Genomic DNA, 25831 nt, shown 5'->3' with positions numbered 1-25831 from the left:
TATCATAGGTAATAATATAATAGTACACAAATAATTCATATCGTTTCCTGTTTTAGACAAGATTATGTAGGTACTTCTTACGAAGATAAAGTAACAAATGATTTATAACAAGAGAGATGGTAATAAATCCACATTTTTATCAAGTTAGGTAAGGAAAAGTTACCTATTATATATTTTTACTGACAGGATGGTGATTAAATTAATATTTACCTATCGATCGTTCTTTTCAAAATTCAAATACTAACTGACTATAATTACGAATGCTCAGCTGTTGTTATCTGTCGAGGAGTTAACTTTATCTTAACTTTAGTAGTAGGGTTAACTTTAGTAAATAATGTTACTAACATATAAATATGGACTATGTATAATGGTCTGAAATAAACGTTATTATTATTATTATTATCTCAAAACCTCTTTATTGGATCTTTAGGCAATGTACATAAAACCACCCACCATCGAAACAAGAATCATGGAAACTGATTTACCCACAGACGTGAACCGCTGGATTCACCCGATAAAAAATAAATGATTAAAGTTTAAAAGTATATGGCAGCAGGGGGTCTGCTAAGTGCCTGGCATTGCATGACGTGATTTCTAATATTATTCCGAAGATATATTTACTTTAATTATAGATATTTTGACGAAAGATTTTATGCATCTTTGTTACCTGTTATCTACCAAAGCCACGATGATCCAAACTTCATAGTCGCTGAGCGTTCCTACCTGCGTTGGGGACAGTGGGCATCAGAAACTTTCAGCTTTCGAACCTTGGCCCTCACGGGCTCTTAGACCAGCAAATTAATGTCAGTTCTGTTCATTCTCAATAGGGTTAACTTGATGGGGTTGTATTATAGAACTCTTTTATCAGGATGTGACAGACTGGGGATGTACCTTATCCTATTCAATTGCTACAAATACCAACGTATGCGGTCATTCGTCTCATTTCTAACAAAGTCTTAATACCTATAGATACCTAACGTAAAGTTTACAAAAAACAGTTAGTGTATTGAATGTGAAGATGGCTATCGTACGAGTATTTACTGTGATTTTCCTTGTGATTGCTACAGTCAGTCAGTCTCGAATGGCTGGTAAGTTCCTTAAATCTCAGTAATATTTAAAACTAGATGATCCGTCTGGGTGGATATAGGTTTTTAATCCCACGGGAACTCATTGATTTTCCGAGACAAAAGGTAGCCTCTGTACTAAATCAGGATTTAAGCTATTTCTATTTAAAATTTCAGTCAAATCCGTCCAGTAGTTTTTGCGTGAAAGAGTTACAAACACACACACACACGCAGTGATTTGAAAGTGTGTCTGTTTGCTATCTTTTCAAGGCCCATCCGTTAACCAATTTTGATAGGAAAAAAACTACAGTAGCTGATATAGGCTACTTCCCAGAAAAATGAAACAGTAAAAGAAAAACTAAATCCACGTGGACGAAGACGCGGATATTATCTTTTTGGTAGAGAAATAACTATGAATACATGGCTATTTTTATCCCGGAAAATTGAAGAATTTCCATGGGACTTAAAACAAAAACCTAAATTCTAGCAGACGAAGTCACGGGTATCGTCCAGTCTAATTCGAAATTGTAGTCAAAAATAATGTTATTTTACCTTTTATTTTGCCTATTTCAGTTGCCGATTGCGATGCAGTGCCAATAGAAAAGTGGGGTGGGAGTCCCTTAAATAGGTCTAAGGATCTGGAAAAACCTGTGAGGATTGCCGTTATACAGCACACGGTTACTCCAGAGTGCACAGCTGATGCCGAGTGTGAAGAAGCAGTTAGAAAAATTAGGGAGATGCAAACCAAACATGGCTTCGATGATATTGCGCAGTCGTGAGTAGATTATATTAGCTTATATTATTGTTCTTCTTTATTCTCTGGGGCTGTGCACGTCCTTGGATTCCCTATATCGCTTGGACCGTCTCCGATTTAACTGTGATGTTATAAAATGGCAATGCTTTACAGCAGGGGTATCAAACTGATTTTCCTATTCAGAGCATGTTAGCAGGCCAGAGTCAAAAAAAACTAAAACACATAGGTAGTTACTTAATTGTTAAAAATAACTTTATTTAGTTATATAGTTAACACAGATTCTTAAATAAATGCAATGAAAGGTTTTTTTTTGAGCCAGAAGATTCGGACACCTGAGTCACAATACAATTACTCCAAGGAGTTCTCTTGTTTTTGATTAGATTATCAAGACTCATAGAAACATTATTTGCCGCGCAGCGCAGCTCAAGTGCGTTGGGACCTTTAGCCTCGCGTTAGAATCGCGTAGGGCTTGCTTGCACGCCTCGCAAATCCGCTGTTTAATGCATGCGTGGAGACATCGAGTGCCGACCGTCTAAAAATTCTCAATAGTGGCGAGGGCCGTATTGAATTGGCTGAGGGCCGGACCCGGCCCGCGGGCCGTATCTTTGACATACCTGCTTTCCGACATTCGGCTGCGATTGCTGCTACTCCTCAAGACGTCCTGTTGCTCGGGATCGTAGTAAATATTTTTTTTTTGTTTTTTAGATTCGTTATTGGTGGGAACGGGAAAGTGTACGAGGGAGCTGGGTGGAAAGTCGGAGCACACACTTTGAGATGGAACGACAAATCCGTCAGCATCTCTTTTATCGGAGATTTTAGAGGTTGGTTATTAAAAATAATCATATAAGCTAGAAAAAATAATAATAAGTAAGGTACTAAAGTAACAGTATGAAAAATCGGTCAAGTGCGAGTCGGACTCGCATACGAAGAGTTCCGTGCAAGAAATAACACTTTAATTTATTTTAATTTTCATGGCGGCCATAAATACTCATTCTGTGATCAAATCTCTACCTATTACGGTTCACGAGATACAGCTCGCTGACAGACAGACGGACGGACAGACTCCGGATCTTAGTAAGAGAGTCCCGTTTTTTGCGATTTTCTTCTAATATAATCATGGTTTTTCAGATAAATTGCCAACACCCCAAGCTTTGAAAGCCGCACAAGACTTCCTCGCTTGTTCTGTAAATAACAAGAACTTAGATGAAAAATACCACCTGGTTGGGCACCTTCAACTCTCCGCAACACTGAGTCCTGGAGCCACGCTGCAAAGTCATATCGAAACTTGGCCGCACTGGTTAAGTGATATCAGCGGAATTTGAGATTAACTTGGAATTTACTTTTTATTTATTTAAAATAATGTATGCATGAGCTTTGTATGTTTCTATGAAATCTCTTCTTCATAAGTGAGTTTTCTTTCATAAGTGCGCCTGTAATGGACAAGCATACTGCAGTGAATTTGTATTTTTTATAGTCATAACTGTATGGAAGTTGTTGGTGTAAATAAAAATAAATTATATATGAGTATATACTTGTATTATTTACCAAGCATTCTAGGTGTTTCCATCGCCTGACTGTATGAAATACCTACTATCTCTTTGGGCTACGTCATCAGCAAAGATTGGATTAGTATCTAAGAATTCAGTGGGCATCAGTTTATTAAATAGACCTTTGCGTACTCTTTCGTTAGACTGTAGTTGTCAGGGAAAATTCCACACAAATACACCAAAAGTCACTATAAAATTTACGTTTGTGAGTGGAAAGAATTTCATTTTGTACTACTCTATATTTTATTATTTAAAGCCTTTGCCCACAACATTTTCACGCTTTTCGAACTCGATACAAATGGTTCCTGGTAGTGCCTTGTTTACTTTGATCTTCAGCGTAGGTATGTTAAGACCTGGGCACACACAGCGCGATACGGAAACGAAACGCAATGACATTGTGTTCAACAAGACTCTAGAAGTTGTAACAAAGTTTACGTCGAGAAAAAGAGCTCTGAATGATTTTCTTAGGGCCGATTTTTCAATCGCCAAATAATTTTAACTGAGAAATAAAAACGTTTTGACCGATTTAGTATTGGAAATCTGTCAAAATTCATCAGATAAAGTATGAGCGATTGAAAAATCTGTTCTTAATGTTTCTTTTTTTTTCATTTTTTCCGTTTGGATACCGTACCTACATGACAATCCTAGTTGCACCTCTCTTTTTGAGTTTTTACCAATAAATCACCCAGGTTCAAATTCAGAAAAGTTCAGGACTCGCTCGAAAGAAACCAAATTTTCGAACGGAAGTATAAGAATTTAGTTCAGGTTAAATTTCTTTTCATAGTTAGAAAGAAGAGTACCGCGATGAAGAAGTAAGAGTAAGAGTAAGTCAAGGAAGGCCCAACAGACCCTTTGCTGATGACGATTTTGAATATGATCAACACTTGATCGCATGCTAAAGCCTAGCTGTTGCACTCATGCGCTGTCACCATCGTGATCTGGTGTGACCTGCTTTATAGAGTAAGATAAAGGACCAACCATTGAATTCCCATGTATTATAAATCGTATTCGCATACTCGCGCGTTCAGTATGATTTGCCATGCCACAAATTGCCGTCGCGCTTTGTGTGTGCATAAGCCCTTATTAAATCCAACTTGTAGCACGTTCCTTCTCGCAAGTGATAGAGTATTTTATAGGTATTTAATTATTTATATTACAGTGAGTAGCAGCAAACCGAGGAATAGCAGAGGCTTTGTTATTTCCTCTTTATACCGGTATATTTCTCTTAATTGAGTCTTTAACTAAAGATACCTATTTTAGAGTAAATACCGAATAATAAAATTATAATAGGGGTTGATTTTTATTCTTATGATGTCTCAAATTTAAATATTTTATTCAAGTATATCAATATTTTGGTCAAGGAAAAGCCACCAATAAAATCTGTGTGATAGTAATCTAGATTAGTAATGAGGATAGGTGTTTTATCCCTTGTTTCACTTGTTTCATTGAAGCTTGCCGCAAATCTAATAAATTATGCCACCTCCACGATTAACAAATATCTAATAATTATTATTATAAACACAGACGTAACTAATTTGAGATAGTTGCCGGCGTTTAGGTCTATGCTAAACACTTTATTAAACGATTTTTGTTAGGTTGATCGTTCCTACATAAATGTACCTATGTACATGTACCTAGTCATCCGGCGAAATTGGCAAAAGACTTTTCGGCTACTTTACTTCATGAACTCATTCAAAGTTCTTCAAAACGATTTTAAAATACCTACCTATTTAACGATGTTCGAGGGAGTTAGTAAATCAAAACATTTTTATTTCGACTCACGCTTTAGACATTCAGGAAATCGTACCCTGAAATTTCTTTACATACCCGTATTTTCTTTCCAAAATTTAAATGATATGTACCTATTGTTCTGTATAGCGGTTATAGATTTCAATAACTGTACTTACTTAATTTAAATTTAACCTAAGTGCCTATAGCTCTTTTATGATATTTTTGAAATGGATGTGTCAGAAAGTTTGGACGAAACTATAATATGTTTTCCTTGGTTTGCTTTGGAACTTTAAAAATTAGATCCAGTGGAATATAATACAGAATATTCGCGAGTTATACCTATCTCAAGCCATAAATAATATTTAAACTGATAGCAGGATCAAAGATCTTATGTGTTGTAGGTAAACCTAACTATTTGTATTGTATGCTAATTAGAAAATTGGGAATCTTTTTGCACAGTAATTGCCAAAGTTTATTTTAGTTAATACCTTCCAAAGCAAGTTAGGCGACAGATCATGTTCAGTAGTAACCTACATTATTTTGTTTTTTTTCTTTTCAATTACGAGAACTAGAGTAACCGACATAGCTCAATGGATTGTGAAGCTACAAGTGTAAATTAAAAATTTATAACACCCCCGACAAGTGAAGGTTACAATAACTAGAAAAGAGCTGATAACTTTCAAACAGCTGAACTGGTTTTCTTGGATTATAGCTAAGAACACTCTCGATCAAGCCACCTTTCAAACAAAAAAAACTAAATTAAAATCGGTTCGTTAGTTTAGGCGCTACGGTGCCACAGACAGATAAACAGATACACAGACACACAGATACACAGACACACAGATACACACGTCAAACTTATAACACCCCTCTTTTTGGGTCGGGGGTTAAAAATGACAACGGGCACTGGGCAGGGCACATAGTTTGAAAAACCGAAGACGTTGGGGTCCCAACTGCCAAGGTGCTAGAATGGCGACCTCGCACCGGAAGAGCGCAGTGTTTGAAGACCTCCCCACTAGGTTGGCAGACGACATCAAACGAGTCGCAGGGAGCCGTTGGATTCAGTCGGCACAAAACCGTGGCATGTGGAAGTCCCTAAAAGAGACCTTTGTCCAGCCGTGGACGTCTATTGCTTGATGATGATGATTAATCAGATTTAAACCGACTTCGACAACGTGGTAAGATCAGAGGTATGGACCTTGGCAAAATAATGTAACAATAATAATTAATTAATTAGTTTTTATCTATGACCTCCCTGTTTGGCTATGGCAACACTCCCCGTCTCAAGTCCCTTTTCTTGTGCGTGAACTCGATACCTGTACCACGGACCCTGTGTCTAGACAATTTATACTATTAAAATAAAATAGTCAGCTTATAAGTACATAAATCAGTTTTATTTTTCATCATCTTATGTACAAAACATCAGACCTCTATATAATATTCAGGCTACGAACGTCTGTTATAGATCACGTTTTCAATGCACGTGAGGTCTAGAGGTCAATGGTCTTTTAGTTTAATACGATTATATTATTATGTTAAATTATCACGCTTTTCTTACATAGTATATTGTATACATAGTATTATGTTAACGGAAATGTATGAAACATAGGAATTGTACGCAATTAGAAAGAAAGGAAAACATTTACTTAAATAATTGTGCCACACATCACATCTTATAACTACCTACTCATGAGTAACAGCCCGTTCCCGCTTGTCGGCTATCGGGCCCGGATACATTTAATCGGATGTTGCACGTTAGAATATTTTGACACAAAATCGGTTCAGACAATTAGTGAAAACAATTAGTTTAAATTCTAGATTGCGCGTAGTGCCCTCTTTTGTAATTCGATTTTTTTTCCAATATTTGCCGCTTTACCCCATAGCAAGATTCCGTAATTATTTTCTTATTCCCAAGATGAGTGTTGGATGGCAGAATTCCAGGCAAAAGAGCTCAAGGTCGCCAAAGACGCAAATGGTTGGACGATATAAGAGGGTGGACAGGACTTAGTTACCCGAAGTTGAAAGAGGCGGCTTTAAATGAGAAGCTTTTCGTATAATGATCGCCAAACCTCGTTTCGAAGAAGGCACGCGATGATGATGATGATGAAGGTTCCTTAAGACATAATGCTGTGAAAATAGGCAAAATATTTAATTTTTGCAGTTTCCACGTCAGTTATCTGTTGAATCTTTCTAACGCGGCGTAAGCAGCAGAGCTGAGTTTAGTTTTGATATATGGGCGTTCCATTGAAGCTTTGCATCTAAAGTTATCCCCTGGAACACGGTGGTCTCTTCTACTTTCAACATATCATTATTTATCATTAAATTAAAATCATATTTTGTCGTCTTGGTATTGGGCAGTACGAATTCGACACACTTAGTTTTCTTTGCATTTAAAAGCAAATTGATAACAGTAAACAGATAATAATAAGTGACTTGCGATATGGTTCTATTTAAATCGTCAAAACTATTCTCATTTCTATCGACTTTAAAAATGAAAGGCATATCATCATCAAATAGTATAATATCGTAAGTATTTTGGACGAAATAGGGTAAATTGTTTATATATACCAAGAACATGAAGGGAACTATGATAGAGCCTTGAGGGACACCAATTAGTGAGGCTGATCCAGATGACTTCACATCATTTACACATACAGTTTGTATACGATCACTGATATAAGACGCAATGAGACTAAGCGCAGTGTCTGTGCTCCATCTCCGAAGATATTGATCAGATGTTCTCGATTTTTATATGGGATCACCAGGGAAGTATACACTTTCAAACAAAAAAAAACCCAAATCGGTCCAGGTGTCTTCGAGTAATCGGGGAACATACATACAAAATAATAAAAAAGATTCCGACGAATTTAGCACCTCCTCCTTTTTGAAGTCGGTTAAAAATGTACTGTAATGTGAGGGTTATCAATTACGGATTAAATGTGTTAAATGTGTGTTGTTACAGGATAATTTCAAAAATTATTCATTTTTCAGAATAGAAAAGTAATAATAATAAAAACCAAAAATAAAAACAAACTTAAATCTAAATTTTACAAATACCAAACCGAGCAAATACTAAAATTAATCAATTGTTATGAAAAAGGAATAAAACTCATATATACCTACCTATTTTTTTTTAATACGCACTTACAATAATAATAATTATTTATTATTGAGAGAACGCCGCGCGCCTGCTCGTTTTTCCCTGCAAAAACTTTGTGCCATCCATACTTATAATTTTACAATAAGGCATTCAGCGAATACAAGATCCCACTCTGACCTGAACGTTTTGACGTGAGGGCTCAGTTTGAAGCATACCACTAGTAGATAATACCTTAAACTCACTTCACTGGCTCAGCGACCTGGGCAGGCAAGATCGTGGTCTCCGGCTTCAGAAGCTTCCACTCTTGCCTTTCTTGCACCACGGCGAACCAATCAGCTCTACCAAAAGCTAAAGGTTAGGTACCGCTACATCCTAGGGATCGCTGAATCGACCAGTTATTTAGCAGAACGATATAATAGCTAGAAAATTATTAAGTAATTAATTACGTGATGGTAAGACTCGTCTCTTGGAGGAAGGGTTGTCGCTTGTTTGGGGTTCATTTTTAGATATCTATTCTAGCAGCATCCCCCATTCAGGCGACCTACTCTAAGGCGGGTGTGGCGGCCACCAGTGCCAGACGGGCAAAAAGACAAATATTATGAAAACTTAGTTTTATTGTATTTGGGGCCATGATGCCCAGAGGCTCCATATAAGTTTTGGTGGGTTTGTAACATTATTAAAAAAATGACGCCTCATGCTCTAAATACAGCGATTTATTTCATATCAATGCATAAATAGAATAAAAAGCGTAGGTAGGTTATTCCCCTAAATGATACCGTATTGGCCTTTTATCTGTACTTCATTATTTTTTACAGTGTCTACTTCATCCATACTAATATTATAAATGCGAAAGTGTGTCTGTCTGTCTGCTACCTTTTCACGGCCCAACAGTGGAACCGATTCTGACGAAATTTGGCACAGGATTAGCTTATATCCCGGGGACGGATATAGGCTACTTTTTATCCCGGAAAATCAATGAGTTCCCGCGGGATTCCTAAAGACACATCCACTTAACCGATTTGTATGACATTTGGTAACGAAGTAGCTTGCGTCCCTGTTATCGAAATAGGTAACTTTTTATACCGGAAAATCAAACAGTTCCCACGGGATCTATAAAAATCTAAATCCACGCGGACGAAATCGCGGGCACCCTCTAGTATTATATACGTTAAAGTGTTTGTCTGAATCTACCTTTTCACGACGAAGACACAGACAACAACAAAAATTAATGTATGAGAGCATGCATTTAGGAGACGGAAGTACTGTATCCTAGTTTTAACATAGGTCCGTTTTTCTCAGTCCCGTTCGACACTTTGTTTTCCGCGACTTTATCCAAACTAACGAAGACGACGGAATTAGCTAGTTGTTAATTATTATATTATGTTGGGTGACTCATGTGCCTCGTAGCAGCACCAAAACGAGAATTGATTATGATATGACGTCTGAAAATCAGTTCGTCTCTGTCTTGTTACTTATTAATGAAAAGGATGCCCTGAGGATTTGCAAAGGTCTTCACCTGTGAATTGTGATAAGACAGGTTATTAACTCTGTATCTCCGTTGGTCAGTCTATTTTACGAAGTTCGACTGGTGTGAGCTGAAGTGCATAATGATTTTAGTTTTTTTTATAGCTTTAGGTTTAGTTCAGTGGAGTCGTGTGGAAGCCGGTATGTATGACGCTATCATTTATTCCGTTCTGTTAGTCTGTTAGGAACAAGCCGGAAAAAAAACAATAATCTAATAAAACGTTTTCCATACCTAATAGGCAATAAAGTCATTGCTAATAGGTATGGAAAAAGTAAAAACGTCAAAGGAATAGTATATTTCATTACAAGTGCGGAAAGGCTGTCATTGCAAAGAGTTCCGACAAATGTCTACCCGAGCTGAAGGCGAGGGTTGACAGTCGGAACGAGTTGCAATGACGGTTCCGCACGTGTACTGAACGACTATTTTTAATACAGTTGCGAAAAAATGAAGCAATTTAATAAAATAATAAAAACACAATAAACTCAACTAACTTAATTTAATTTAATTTAAAACAACTTCATTGTTAATAGATATATAAACTAGGGTCGAAATTACTCGTTTTAGGCAACCAAAAACTAAACTCGCAAAGAAAATTTCTGAAAAATGGCGCCAACCGTAGAATATAAGCAGAGTTTTTTTTTCTTCACCCATTCTGGTAGGCAAAGGGAACTATGCCCATACAGCCAAGTCTTCAGTAGAAGTTTTTTATTGATATGAAATGAAAATGAAATTTAATGAGATGAAATGAAATGAAACCTAACCAAACTCATTCAATCAAATCATTAAATCTGATATTGAAACAAATTAGTAGCTTCTTATTAGAAATACGTATTTGCATGAATCATAAAAACTTCTATGAATTTTTTTAGTAAAAACTTCATGGTTGGTTTTTCTTTTTAATATTTTGACAGTTGGGAAAGAAAAAGCACGAGTGCGGGAAAGGTAAAGAAAAAGCACGAGTATGTAATAGCCCACATCCCGAACGCTATACGTCCCTGCAATACGCCACTTTTTGAGCAACTGTATTAAAAAAACATTTCTTCTTCCAAACTCACAAACTTTACCTCTTCATAATACTAATAAAGACTGCTGCTTAAATAAGTTGGAAAAATATACAGGGTCTTCGGATCATAAACTTAATATTATTCGAAAAATAAGTAGATACATACAAAAACCAGTGCTTAAGGCTTGTTATAATTTGTTAAATATAGATTTAATTAATTGGGTATTACTGTTAACACGTGTCGCAACTAATAAGACATTGCTATGAGCTATCTATACCTACTAATAAATAAAATTGGAGTGTCTGTCTGTAATTTCGAAATAACTACCTCATATTAAGCTCATATGGTTATTTGAACGATACCATAACTGAATCACACGTTTTTAAAATTTTGTCTGTCTGTCTGTCTGTCTGTTTGAAAAGGCTAATCTTCGGAACGGCTGAACCGATTTTGACGGCATTTTCACAGACCAGTAGAGGATTAGCCAGGGAGTAACATAGGCTACTTTTTTAACCGACTTTCAAAAAGGGAATTGTGTTTTTCTACCTATGTACACCGAAATCTCCGAGATTTCTGAACCGATTTGCGTATTTTTTTTTTAATCCCACGGGAAAGTTCCCACGGGATTTCAGACCCTAAATCCACGCGGGCGAAGCTGCGGGCATCAGCTAGTTAAGAATAAATCAAATCAAATCAAAACCTAATATGCATTGGATAATATCATGATGCCGGGATCAATCTTGGTTAGCCTGATTTGCGGGGTTATTAGCTAACTCAGTGTCTAACAATGACATAGTGTTATACTATCCTACCAACTAATCAATAGATTGAAAATAAATGTCAAATGAGCTCGGTAGCTATCATAGAGTGTTAGACACTGAGTTAGCGAATCAGTAGGCCGATCTAGTCGGTGTTCATCATCACCATCATCAACCGGTGGACGTCCCCTGCTGGACCTAGGTCTCTTGTAGGGATTTCCACACGCCATGATCTTGCGCCGCCAGAATCCAGCGGCTTTCTGCGACTCGCTTGATGTCGTCCGTCCAGGCGTCCACCAAGAGGAGGGGTCTCCCAAAGCTGCTCTTCCCGGTGCGAGGTCGCCATTCCAGCATCTTGGGACCCTCCGTGCCCTGCTTATTTACCACTTCAGCATTCGCAACCCACTGAGCAGCTACTCGTATGTCGGTTATTCACCTCATTTCTGATTTGATCACGTACCTCTACATAACTTCCAAGCATTACTCTCTCCATCGCCCGCTGAGTGACTCTGAGCTTTCTTATGACTATATCTTTATATAGTTAGCGACTATGTCTCGGATACATCACGCGATATTATTTATTATTAAATAAATTATGGGTAGGTATCTACACTAAGTATTTATAATAATTGTTATTTTCATCCCACCTCAGAATGTGACGTAGTGAGCAAGAAGAAATGGGACGGTTTGAATCCTATTCATGTGGAATATCTCCCAAGACCAGTGGACTTGGTCATTATACAGCACAGCGTTACAGCTGGATGCAGCACCGATGCGGCATGTGAAGAGCTGGTCCGAAATATCCAGGACTACCATATGGATCAGCTGAAGTTCTGGGATATTGGAATGTCGTATGTATCAATTTTATGGTTCCTTTTATCGAAGGGTGCCAACGGCACTCTATTACTGAGCCTCTGCTGTCCGTCCATCCGCTCATCTGTCTGTCTGTCAGCGGGTTGTACCTATCTCATGAACCGTTCCTATCATATGTAGAGAGTTGAAATTTACACAGATTGTGTATTTCTATACCATGTCTGTGTGTTCGTGTATTTATGTGTGCTATAACAAAAAAATAATAAAAAAATCGAAATGGCCTAAAAAACATACGATGGTAAGGCACCCTTCGTGTGCGAGTCCGACTCACACTTGACCGACTTTTTTATTCGATGACAAGATAGCAGGTATTTGACAGCGATGGTTTTACCTGATGGTAAGTATATAACGATGAACTTGGAATATTCGTTCTTTATTTCTAAATGCGTTAACAAACGTTTTATTATATTTTCCTAACGGAGTTGATATAATAGGTATGTGACTTCTCCATAATACTCCCATGTCTGTCTGTTACCGTTTGACGGCCTATCCACTTAAGCGATTTTGACGAAAGTTAGGTACAGAGATAGCCTGCATCCCAGAAATGGAATTTTTATCCCGGAAAACCAAAGAGTTCTCACAAGATATGATGATACATTTAACAGTTACATTGAAAGTTAGAAATGGCGCTGACTTTGTCGTCAACCTAATGGACGTCCACTGCTGGGCACAGGTATCTTATAGGGGTTTCCAGATCGCGTTCTTGCACTGCCTATCCCGCCCTGCCTGCTCCTGGGCTGGGCTTTTCAATGCTTTTAGGGTTCCGTACCTTAAAAGAAAAAACGGAATAGGATCACTTTGTTTTCTGTCTGTCTGATTGTCTGTCGTGTATATGTCAAGAAAACCTATAGGGTAGGTACTTCCTGTTGACCTAGATTCATGAAATTTGGCAGGTAGGTATAGGCACAAGTAAGGAAAAAATCTGGAAGCCGTGAATTTGTGGTTACATCTCGAAAAAAATGAAAATGTGAAATGTGTTCATAACAAATAATAATTAGTATTTTCAACTTTCAAATTAAGATTACTATGCCAAGTGGGGTATCACATCTATTATTTCTAAAACAGATTTTTATTTATTGTTATGCATTATGGTTTTTGATTCATCATGCAAAATGTCGGAAAAAATACCCGAGTACGGAACCCTCGGTGCGTGAGTCTGACTCGCACTAGGCCGGCTTTTGTAGTGAAAAATATAAAAATAGTTTATAATTACGGTCTATTTGGGCTGCAAAATTCCAAACACCAGTCTGTTTTTTATCTAGTGCTTTGGTCTATAACCACTGGTGAAAAATGGATATCTTTAAATTAACAGGGCTCTCTCCGTCACTCGTTTCATACAATCGTAGTTCCAATTTCATTTGAATATTAAGCAACCAAAGTCCATGAAATTTTGCAGACATATTCTAGAAACTAATATCTGTGTCTGTGGTGTTTTAGATTTTTCTAAAAATATGTAGTTTTAAAATTACAGGGGCTCAAAGATTTGTATGAAATTTTCAAGACCGCGTAACTTTGAAACCGAATATTTTAACAGAAATCTGGAAAACCACAGACATAGATATTAGTTTCTAGAATATGTCTGCAAAATTTCATGGACTTTGGTTGCTTAATATTCAAATGAAATTGGAACTACGATTGTATGAAACGAGTGACGGAGAGAGCCCTCTTAAGTCTAATACTAAATAAATAAATAAATAAATAAAAATAAATTTCAGGTTCATGGTAGGCGGTAACGGCAAGGTGTATGAAGGCAGTGGCTGGTTGCGCGTGGGAGCCCACACCTATGGTTATAACAGGAGATCTATCGGCATATCCTTTCTTGGGAACTATAATAGTAAGTATTTTTGTAAAAATCAGTCAAGTGACTGTCTGTCTGTTTTAATCTCTTAAAAGACCCTTAGAAAAATATCCATACTTGCATACTAATTAATATTAATATTATAAATGCAAAAGTGTGTCTGTCTGACTGTCTACTTTTTATCCCGGAAAATCAAAGAGTTTCCACAGGATTCTTAAAGGCCCATCCGTTTAACCGATTTATTTTAAACTAACTATTACCCGCGGCTTCACTCGCGTGACCTAAGGTTTTAATAATAATTGAAGTTTTTTACAATATTTTCTGGTGCAATGCTTAAGTTATTTTGTCATGTGTTATAGCATGCTATCCTGCGAGAACTGTTTATTTTTTTTGGAAGGACAAGAAGCCTATATATCGCTTTTTAAGTCCTCGATTATGTCTATGCAAAAATGATGTCAATTCATAATTAGCTCTGTTGCGGCGTTATTGAACGACAAATGCGTGAAAGATATAGTGCTATTCCGCGGAAACTGTTTGTTTTTCCGGGATAAAAAGTGATTTCCTTCCCCGAAATGTATCCTAAGCATGTACCAAATTTCATCAAAATCGGTTCAGCGGTTGAGCCGTGAAAACGTAGCAGACAGACAGACAGACACACTTTCGCATTATAATATTAGTATGGATGGAATTGATACAAATGTAGCCTTGCATCCCGGAAACTGAAATAGACAACTTTTATTCCGGAAAATCAAATAGTTCCTACGGTATTTTAAAAACCTAAATACACGTGAACGAAGTCGCGGGCATCATCTAGTTAAAAAAAAAACAAAAAAAAAAACTAAATTTCAAGAAACTGCGCATTATGCTACTTACTATATTTATTAAATGTATACCATATTATCTTTGCTACGATATATATGCCAGAAAAGATAGATCGGAAAATATATGATATTGACGATTGCGGAAGGTTAATTAATTAATTATTAATTATCTATCAGAAGCGTTTTATCGGCTTTTGTGCATTATGTAAAAGTTTACATAAATACCACAATAATTAATTGGTATTTTACATATTAACATTTTACCATATTTTTATTCAATGTTTTTTTTTTCTTCTGTTACTTTAGTTTTCCGGTGTTTCTGTTATTTTATTTTTTTGTTATTTCCGTTATTTTAAAAATAGGGTAAAATGAGAAAAATAAATAAATGAGAGAAATAAAAATTGGTATGATATTTTTCGCTACCCACAGCGAATACCGCGTATAACGAACAAGCCTTAATGTTCTACAAGGTGTGTGAATCTGCCGATCGGCAGGCTAGCGTGACCGGAATCCTTCTCGTTCTGAGAAAACCCGTGTGTCAGTAGAAGACCGGCAATGGGATTGACGATGATGATTTCAAATCGTACACACATACTCGCGCATTCAGTATGTTGTGCGTGCAGTTCGAATTGCGAGTTACGAACCTCTAAAATTCGAAATTCGAATTCGAAAGTTTGGCCTTTGATGCCGGATGCAGAAACTAATAAATAAATAACGTAATTAATATTACGGTGTGCTATTAATGTGTTAAAAAGTCTAATTAATATTAAGCCCTTCGTTATATTTTATTCGTTACGAGAGGACGCCCGCGACTTGGTCCACGTGGATTTAGATTTTTAAAGATTCCGTGGGAACTGTTTGATTTTGCGGGATAAAAAGTAGCCTATGTCCATCCCCGGGATATAAGTTAACCCTGTACCAAATTTCGTCGGAATCCAGTATATGAAGTCGCATGCGTCATCTATTTTTAGATCTTGCATCCTACAGACGCTTTTTGCCCAGGATAATCAAAAAGTTCCCACGGGATTAATCTTCTACTGATTGATATGAAATTTTGTACAATTGTTATAGACGTTTGAATGAAAGTTTCTTTGGATTTGGTTTCGCTGCAAAAAAAATGGACCACTGAGTAAAAGACAGTACCTACCTACCTACTTATTGATCAAAGTAGTTTGGAATTACTCAATTTGTTGGGATGTAACAACGGACTGAATTAATATTTACTAAATCGTGTTAAAGTATAACTTCTATAGGTGTTCTGTTTGTTTAAGCCTTTAGTCAAGAGATAAACCCTTCACTAACTTAACTTTGGGTAGTGCTCGAAGCTTTATAGTTCTTGGAACTCAGAAAAGACATCTTTAATCTTCAAAAATGTTTATATAATTTTAGCTACATAATATCAAAATGCAGAAAATAGAAAATGCTCGCGACTTCGTCCACGTGGATTTAGGGTTTTACAGGCCCCGTGGGATCTGTTTGATTTTCCGGGATATAAAGTTGCCTGTGTCAATAACAGTGACGCAAGCTGCCTCGGTATCGTTAAGCGGAACCCTTTGGTTTTCTGGGATAAAAAGTAGTCTATGTCCGTCCCTCGAATATAAAGTAGGTAACTCTGTACCCAAAAGTCCGTCAGGACCGGTTAAACTGTTAGGCCGTGAAAAGGTAGCAGAAAGACAGACAGATATACACACTTTTGCATTTATGATCTTAGTATGGAGTATGGCTTGCGTATATGGCAGGATCCGAACTTGATAGTCCCCTGTTTATCGCGTGGCACTTGGCAGTAGGTAAGTGAAACGTGGTGACCGTGGCCTAGCGATCAAAGGCGTTTTGTGCGCGATGCCCAGGGGAGACGTAGGTTTGAATCCGGCCGGTTCCGCAATTTATGATATTTGTATTTGAAATTATTTAGAAAATTCCTTGGGGTGTAGGTAAAAAAATTACTATACCTACTATTAATAACCATGTTTACTTTACAGACGATGAACCTAAGCCTGAACAGCTCGAAGCAGTGAAGAATCTTATCAAATGCGGTGTGGAGAAAGGTCACTTATCACCGGACTATCATTTAGTGGGGCACAAACAGCTGATCAGCACGGAGAGCCCTGGACGGAAACTGTACAGAGAGATCAGGACTTGGCCTCACTTCTTGGAAGATGCTTCAAGTATAACGACTGGATCATAAAAGTTAATTCGGTCTGACTATAGTTGTTTCTTCTTTTTCTATTTACCTTGAAGCTAAGTAAAATTAAAGTTATATCTTCTTGTTCTATCTATTTAATACTTAATGTCCGGCATTCTGTTAACAACTAGCTAATGCCCGCAGCTTCGCTTGCGTGGATTTAGGTTTTTAAAAATCCCGTGGGAACTTTTTATTTCCCAGGACAAAAGTAGCCTATCCGTAATTCCCGGGATGTAACGTGTTTCTGTACCACTTAATAGTACATTACAGTCCAGGCCTGAAATAAAGCGATTACTGGCCGAGTAATATTGGAAGGCCGAGGCGAGCCGAGGAATCTGCAAGCGATTTCGGCCGAGACTTTTCCGAATGGACTGGAATGTCCTCCCAGAACATACGCGAGCATACAGATCACAACGTGTAGAAGTTTTTCGAGAATTTTATTCTAAAAAAAACTAATGACAAAACAAATTATTTAATTAAATCGCGATGGCTATCGCAACCATCTTATCACGACTTAAACACCGAAGGAATTTAATAATCGTTCCGAATCTCATTTTATTGAACAAACTTCATTTTTATCTAATCAAATTCAAATCAGTTTTTATAAATACCCCAACAATCTTGTTGAGGTAATCCATTTTCACCGTGTGTGACGTATATTGAATGAATGAATATACTTTTATTGTACACCACAAAATTAGTACAGAAAAACACATACAAAGCACAACGAATATAGGCAGGAATAGGTACCAAAATGGTGCAAAGGACATAGCTACAGATATTAGTGGTAGGTGGTGCAAGTAATATTAAAATGCATTTGTATGTAGTATTCGAATAAATAAATACATAAATATATAATATATAAATAAATAAATACATAAATATTTAAATAATGTAATACTTATTATAAATAATAAAATACATAATTTATAGACTAAACAAATATTAACAAGTTATATGTAAAACAATAAATATGATAGGTACATAGATAAATAATAAATCCTCACACTATTATTAAGACTATTAGAATACGTTCCAATAAACCCGATGATGCTAAAGTGACAAACAGTAATCTTTGATCAGATATTAATGGACTGAGCCTCCCTGATTACGAGTATATTATACTTATAGGTGTAGAATCTTGAGATTTTGCATATAAGTTTTCTCTTCAACGTATATACAGGGTGTTTGGTAATTAGTATATTATGACGACACGTACCCATGCTACTTTGATCTGATAAATACAATGCTGAAGTATGACAAAATAAAATTATGAAAATTTCCATACATATTTTTTTTTATGTAAAAATTTTTATGATCCTAACGTGCCCTAACTCACTGAGATCGTTGCCTCCGCCTATTTAATAATGGCCAACGATCTCAGTGAGTAAGGGCACGTTAGGGTAGTGAAAACTTTGATATATTTTTTTTTTAATTTTGTATGGAAATTTGTATAATTTCATTTCGTCATTATACTTCAGCATTGTATTTATTATTACATCAAAGTAGCATCTGACGTGTCGTCATTATAATTTATACTAATTACCAAACACCCTGTATATACGTCCCAATAAGAAAGAATTTTCCGAAATTTCACTGAAGCGAAGCGAAGAAGTTTCTAAATGTTATGTATTCTAAAGAAGGACTATGATAAAAATACAATATGTTGTAAACAAATTTTAATATTTACGAAACGAAAAAGTATTTTACTATTTCGTATACGTTACGTACTTATCTATATATTGTATTTCTTTTGCAAATTATTACGAACAGCGAGATTTTGAAATGTACGCAAAGCTATGGGAGCTATGGCCTAATTGAACTGTGATTTGACTTGCAGTTCAAAGGCAGGCTATCACTGTAGAACCTTAATGTAAACATTTAGGTACATTTCAGGAGTCAGTATAAACGATTTACAATCGAATCCTGCAAGTGTTCTCCTTCCTCCTGGATCTGCAGCCTCACTTCGTAGTGGGATCTGTACCAAATCCACCATCCCAGTGCGTGACGAGTCAGAGCGGATACTATCCAGCAGTAGTAGCACACCTGAGAAAGACAACGTCGCTGATCAATTATTCAGAACTTCTAACTTTGGGTAGAATTGATAAGTTAATTTTATCCAGTCTATTTGTAGTCAAAAGCTAGTTAAAATGTTCTTAGTTCAGATTTTAAGCAAAAATAGAAACGCCAAGGTGGATTGATAAACTGACTTTGCTAGAAATTAACATGGATTTAGTTTTTTCGATATCCATCATCAGACCGCATGACTACACCTCTCTTTAGTTGACCTTTCACGAATACGTACTACAATTCCTCGTTTCTGATTAGCATCGGCTCAACACAACCCGCCTAACAAGCTGCTCAACCTGCCCGTAACATCACATACCCGGTTTGCCTTTGAGCAGCAGATCCGGGCGAGGAACAGTGCCAAAGGAGCATTAAGCTTAAAAGCCGAACGAGTTCAAACAAACTCTGAGAGTTTTGCTGATAGGTTGAGCCAAACGGAAGTCGAAAATATTATGTAGAAGTTATATCGCTATGGTAATTGCTGATCAATAAAAAATTCCAAACATATGTGTCGATCCGATTATGTACATAGCAACCTTAAGGCAGGTATGCTCTTCCATTTTCTGTTTTCCACGCCACCTTTAAATCAAAAGTAAATAATAGGCATCTTATAGGTAAGCACGCTCTACATTAGGCCACAGTATCACTTACCACTAAGTAAGATCACGTTCAAGGGCTAACTCTGAAAACTTAACAAGCTGTAGGTTTAGATCGGTAGAACTGGAAGGAATAATATGCTTACCAGGGTCATGCAAGCTAACACGAAGGTAGAAGCTAAAGGCCACGGCGTCAACTGGTCCTGAGTCATGAGACCAGCAAATGTCCGCCCCGTGAGACCCGCGGCGACAACCGCGATTGGTGTCATTATCAAAATACCGAAGAAGTCGACCATCATCTATAAATATATCAGAAAAACAATGTGTAGGTAGTTTCCTAAATACTTAAGATACCAGTAACAGGCATACAGACAGTTAACAAGTACTTAGTGGCAGTGAGCAAGTCATGTCTATAGAAGAATCAATGACTGCTTGGGCAGACGCGTTCTGGAGTGGAAGCGAGTAGTAAACGTGGTGTGAACTTGGATGGAACTAACTTGGATGGCCTGTGTAATCGCGTAATTTGGTACATGCGTTCAGATTTTTTATTGATTAGAATTAGAATTCTAGGGTACTTCCTGAAGTCCTAAAAGACTAAAATTTGGTATACAATAGGATAGGAATTGCATACACGCAACGAAAAAATTAAGAGGCCCCATCCACCGCTTCGTATGGGGGAAGCATATCATTAAGTCTATCGCTAGAATGCTGTGAGGATAAAATGTCCTTGGCTATATTAAACGCACTAAGTATCAATTGTGTAGCTTTTACGGTTTCAGATTTATCGACATGCTAACCCTCTAGTCAAAAATTCTAGATAGAGTACTTTCTAAAGTCCTAGAAGACCGAAAATTAGTATGTAGGCTTAGAATCGCACATTGAATCTGTTGAAGTTATCTGCTTCAAAATTGAGTTGCGAGATTCTATCCAAGCAAACATGGAATACATACATTGCAAGTTGAATAAAAGAGGCAACGATAGAGAGTGTGCCATGACAATGACGTACAAGATATAGATCTCAAACAAATAAAAAAATCTAGGGCACCTGTCGAAAAGAAATGGAATCCCACCAAAATCATTTCATGTAAATTGGGTTGCCAAGACTGACAAGTTCATAATACTTTCATTGTTAAAAAGTTATGAGATCTCTAATAGAGCCAAGCCCCTAGCTTAGCTTTGGATTGTGCTGCCCCTGGAACCTATCCAAAGTTCGAAATATATAACTCTTGTATTCTTGAATGTATCACATTCAATATAAGTTTATATATGTTTTTTTTTGTCCGCCCGTTCAACCGAGAATGCTCGCAGGCGCGACACGCAGAGAGGTTCGACCCCCCGCACCCCAGCCACGTCGCACGCCCTGGTTTAATGCAGGAGCACTAAATACCACTTTTCTAAAGAAACTGCATATTTACCCAACGCTTACTGTTCCTAATAATACTCACATGCTTAGAATTATTGCTAAAAATCCACATAACAAGTGACTTTAGGACGCCGAATTTATGTACGCGTTTCGTGACATACTTAATCCCACATAATTCACATCTAGACTTTCCGGATTCTGTCAACCATCTCTCTAAGCATTTGACGTGAACTTTACCAACAGTCCCTCTGCACGAACAAGCTGATATTAGGCGACCCGATTCACTAGAAACTGTTTCCCCACTATGACAAATACGGCACATGTATTCCATAGAATGACTGCTTACTCTCTCTTCTTCTTCAGTATTCGCAGCTACTTCAGTTACTTGCTTGAGAACTTGCAACTCTATTTCAGTTTTGTCATCTTTAAGCAAATCGTCCCCACAATCGACTGCATTAATACCAATATTTTTTTTCGGACAAATACTTTTCTCTATCTCTGGATCTTTTCGCTTTGGGCTTCTTACTTTGATACGGTGAGTTCGTTTTAAAGTTCTTTCATTTTGAACATTATTGTTTCCTATGTTTTTGTTTTCTATAGGTTTTTTATTGATTTGGTTATCGTTCATAACATCGTATTTTGAATTATTTACAATTATCGAATCAGCAGTATTCATCTTCGTAAATAAGTCAATATTACTAGAACTTGCAGTTACGTCTTTATCGGTACTAATTATATTTAATTCTAGTATCGTTGCCGTGGACGTAGCACTTTTGCATTCCGAAACGAATTCTAGCATGGATGAATTCTTCGAAGTGTTTGCATACATGCTATTTCTAGATTTTGTGTTCTTGACACCCGACAGATTTTGTGAATAGCTTATGCCTACATCAGAATCTAGAGAGCTAAAAATGAATTCAAAATGTGATTTATTAGATTGTTGTTTTAAAAATATAAATTCGTTTTTATTCATGTACTTTATTATATTTAACTGCGATCTCACCTGGTGATAAGTGAAGATGCAGTCTAAGATGGTAGCGGACTAACACGGTTAAAGCCATACCCTCGATCGATTTACACCAAACCGCTAAATCGATTGGCGGCACGGCTTTCCAGGTACGATGGTAACCAGCCACAAACGTAGCTTCCCACCAAACAAGACAAGAGACCATTTAGAAAATACTAATTCCCAAACTGTCCCTGCCGGGAACGACCCCGAGACCTCGCACTTATAAGACCTCAGTGCTCTCTACTGCGCCAGGGAGTTGTCGAAATTTATGTTCTTTTAACTTTTCATTACCACCGAAATAAATAGATAAGAAATCTATTTTTGGTATTAATATTAACGTAAAAACAGTGTCGAATTATTATCCTATTACGAATGTTCAGTACACTTGTGCCTACGACGTATAATTATTATCTACAACAAGTGTAAATTAAGAGGGCTCTCTCCGTCACTCGTTTCCACTCGTTTCATACAATCGTAGTTCCAATTTCATTTGAATATTAAGCAACCTAAGACCATGAAATTTTGCAGACATATTCTAGAAACTAATATCTATGTCTGTGGTTTTCCAGATTTCTGTTAAAATATTCGGTTTCAAAGTTACGCGGTCTTAAAAATTTTCATACAAATCGTGGAGCCCCTGTAATTTTAAAACTACATATTTTTAGAAAAATCTAAAACACCACAGACACAGATATTAGTTTCTAGAATATGTCTGCAAAATTTCATGGGCTTTGGTTGCTTAATATTCAAATGAAATTGGAACTACGATTGTATGAAACGAGTGGAAACGAGTGACGGAGAGAGCCCTGTTAAAAATTTATAATACCCCCGACAAGTGAAGGTTACAGTAACTAGAAAAGAGCTGATAACTTTCAAACGACTGAACCGATTTTCTTGGATTATAGCTAAGAACACTCTCGATCAAGCCACCTTTCAAACAAAAAACCTAAATTAAAATTGGTTCATTAGTTTAGAAGCTACGATGCTACAGACAGATACACAGATACACAGAGACACAGACACAAAGATACACACACCAAACTTATAACACCCCTCTTTTTGGGTTGGGGGTTAAAATAGAAAGTGTGAAACATATCTATGAGTGTGAATAATTCAAAATCTACCTGATCTGAGTTTCAGTGTGTGTTTTTGATTTTTGTCGCTTTGCTACATCATTTTGAGCATTAAACCGTCGCCGTCGCGCACTCGGCATTTTACAAAAATTTTGAATTTTTATAGGAAGTTTAAGTTATTTAATTAGACTTTTTTTACAAAATTTTCATGATTTTCTTGTATACCCTTCTTGTGTATTTTCGTGTATTGTATGTATGACAGCTGTCGATCATGGCATGGTTAGATTGAATCCAAGATTGATTCCCTGAATCACTGACCCCTACTAATAGATATAAGTAGTACGCTGGACTTGCTATTGCCAACCTATTTTTGAAGCAACTTCAGTATCACCTTTTTGGCATTGATAACAGCAATCAGCATCATGTTAGCGTATTCAAACCTAAATATTAGAGATGAGACAAGTTAACATAGTACCAACACGAAGACCATATTTTGACACAAAGTGTCAATTTTAATTCCCGGTACGCTTGCAATTTGACATCTGCATAAAAAATAACTGTGTAACGCGAAACGGAACGTCGTCGCGTCACTTCACCGCTCTCGTTCTGACAGGTCTATGGCCGTCAACAACTATCTATGGCTAAGTTAACACTCAACGTACATTGTTTTATAATTTTTGTGTATCGGTCTCTCTGTGTGTCTGTGCGCTCTTTAAAAAGGTATTTGAAAGGCGCGTTTGGAACCCTAGTCCCTATTAAGTTTACAAAATCAACTTACAACTGTCATTTTCTATGGAACACTTTATCTAGCGTATTTGTAAATGTCTATAGCTGCTGGGCTTTGAATAAATGGATTGATTTTTATTGAAATCGGGTTTATACAAAAAGGTTTTTATATTTAGCAATTATTTTTAGAGCATGCAACTTTTTGAAGGCTAAGCTAGGCTTCTCAGAGGCCTTTTCAAGTCATCATAGTCAAACCTTGCGTGGTCCGTGCAATGTACCCGGGTAACATAGGCAACAATTTCTCTTTATGGAATTAATAGCTATAGCTGATTGACCCGACAGAAGTGGGTGTTCGTCCACGCATTGCTCTGAACCCGAGCAGAGGAGAAGGCGCAGCAGACGCACCCTGGTGCATAACTCCACACGAGGTATAAGATTGGTGGAGAAGTTGGAGGCAGATTGGTCCGCTTCTAGCACTTTCTTATTTGATGCATGACATTGTGCGATAGTTCTGCACTACAGGATGTCGCAAGGTCATACTAAATGGATGTGTTGTGAGTTGTGACTATTGTATGATAAAATGTTTCAAGGAATTGATTGAAGTAAGTACGTTAAATTGCAGCGTGCGAGGACGATACAGCACGAGGATCCTCGCATGCTACTCAAACGGATGTCAACGCATATTATTGAAATGATTGTTATTGCACCGTAGTGTCGTTTGATTTACAGTGTGATCTATCAATAGAAATACACATTCTATGAACTTTATACAGGGTGTAACCAGAACGCTAGCAAAAACTTCACGTTATTATTATACTGCCTTTACACTGTAATAGTTTATGAGCGCCAACTCGCCAACAAACTGCTGTCACTTTGTTGTCTGTCTGTCTGTCTGTCTGTCTGTCTGTCAAGAAAACCTATAGGGTACTTCCCGTTGACCTAGAAACATGAAATTTAGCAGGTAGGTAAGTCTTATAGCACAAGTAAAGGAATAAATCCGAAAACCAGGAATTTGTGGTTACATCGTTTAAAAAAAAATGGTTTGAATTTTGAGTTGAGTGCATTGATTGATTAGCCAGTCAGTCAGTCAGTCAATATTACCTTCTACCTATATAATATATCGCAAGGAAATGGTATAACCTTGCATTTATGAAATACTAATTGAAAATGATAATATTGCCCAATAGAACCTAAATGCAATTTTGGTACTCAGATTTCGTTCTGATCCAAAATCCCAGGGGAAGAAGAAGAGTGCCAAAATGTTAAGTTAGGTTTGATTAGAACTTATATACTTATCCATGTGCCTTATGCTCAGTATTTAATCATATCACTAGATTTGCTAAGTGAAACGGGCAAATTGAGTTGTCTTTTTACATCTCGCGGGATTTAACATTATCTCTGAGGGATTTGACGATATCCCGGTTTACGCGATATCTCTGCAACATATATAATATTTATTTGATTTATTTTAAAGTTTCTATTGCTTTAAAAGTACTGAAGCGGCCCGCTGATAGTTCATGCCGTGAAAATTCAACGTACAATAAACACTCCTGAAGTCCTGACGCCAGTTTATGTAATAAGCTCAACAGAGACGGTCCTCTGCCAAAGCTTCCAACGCAAGTTAGTTTCGCGCGCCGTAGTGTTAAATAAAATTTGTTGAACTTGTTTGATAAGACGTGTTTGTTGATGACAGTTTAATTGTTTGTTTTGTTTTATTGGCTTGCAGGAGTTACTGAATTTTACTTGGTAAGTTTATTAATTGTTCTTAGTTGTAAGTTTTAATTAAAAAAGTTTACACGTTAACTTCAGATTGGGAACTATTACAATCAAAAATTAAATT

At 36.9% G+C, this 25831-nt stretch overlaps 3 protein-coding genes across 4 annotated transcripts in view; 2 read left to right on the top strand and 1 right to left on the bottom strand.

Moving 5' to 3' along the window:
* Positions 1–953: 953 nt before the first annotated feature.
* Positions 954–17242, top strand: LOC123867699 (peptidoglycan-recognition protein LF-like). The gene is made up of 8 exons (XM_045909879.1): positions 954–1088; positions 1638–1839; positions 2524–2639; positions 2947–3137; positions 9729–9861; positions 12136–12334; positions 14072–14190; positions 16955–17242. The coding sequence occupies exons 1-8, from the start codon at positions 1019–1021 to the stop codon at positions 17158–17160; spliced, it is 1236 nt and encodes a 411-aa protein (XP_045765835.1). The 5' UTR covers positions 954–1018; the 3' UTR covers positions 17161–17242.
* Positions 17243–18951: 1709 nt separating this feature from the next.
* On the bottom strand, positions 18952–23526 carry LOC123867913. Of its 2 annotated transcripts, none has more exons than XM_045910245.1 (4): positions 23317–23526; positions 21266–22088; positions 19967–20119; positions 18952–19203 (listed from the first exon to the last, which is right to left on the bottom strand). In XM_045910245.1, the coding sequence occupies exons 1-4, from the start codon at positions 23403–23405 to the stop codon at positions 19057–19059; spliced, it is 1212 nt and encodes a 403-aa protein (XP_045766201.1). In that variant the 5' UTR covers positions 23406–23526; the 3' UTR covers positions 18952–19056. The 2 variants fall into 2 exon arrangements, with proteins under 2 accessions (XP_045766201.1, XP_045766202.1); XM_045910246.1 differs by having other exon boundaries at positions 21530–22088.
* Positions 23527–25584: 2058 nt separating this feature from the next.
* Positions 25585–25831, top strand: part of LOC123867357 (tachykinin-like peptides receptor 86C) — a 40139-nt gene continuing 39892 nt past the window's right edge. Inside the window, exon 1 of the mRNA XM_045909357.1 lies at positions 25585–25737. The gene's annotated coding sequence lies outside the window, so the exon portion shown is untranslated. The remainder of the gene's footprint in view (positions 25738–25831) is intronic.

This window comes from Maniola jurtina, chromosome 8 (assembly GCF_905333055.1).
Source record: "Maniola jurtina chromosome 8, ilManJurt1.1, whole genome shotgun sequence".
Taxonomy (NCBI): Eukaryota; Metazoa; Arthropoda; class Insecta; order Lepidoptera; family Nymphalidae; genus Maniola; species Maniola jurtina.
This window is presented reverse-complemented; position numbering and strand designations above follow the sequence as displayed.

Coding starts and splice junctions, on each gene's coding strand:
- LOC123867699 (XM_045909879.1), top strand. CDS start 1,019: ATGGCTATCGTACGAGTATTTACTGTGATTTTCCTTGTGATTGCTACA. Junction 1,089..1,637: donor CAGTCAGTCTCGAATGGCTG/GTAAGTTCCTTA, acceptor TGCCTATTTCAG/TTGCCGATTGCGATGCAGTG. Junction 3,138..9,728: donor TAAGTGATATCAGCGGAATT/TGAGATTAACTT, acceptor GAATTGTGATAA/GACAGGTTATTAACTCTGTA.
- LOC123867913 (XM_045910245.1), bottom strand. CDS start 23,405: ATGCCGAGTGCGCGACGGCGACGGTTTAATGCTCAAAATGATGTAGCA. Junction 22,089..23,316: donor CACACTGAAACTCAGATCAG/GTAGATTTTGAA, acceptor ATTCATTTTTAG/CTCTCTAGATTCTGATGTAG. Junction 20,120..21,265: donor TTAGCAATAATTCTAAGCAT/GTGAGTATTATT, acceptor ATATATTTATAG/ATGATGGTCGACTTCTTCGG.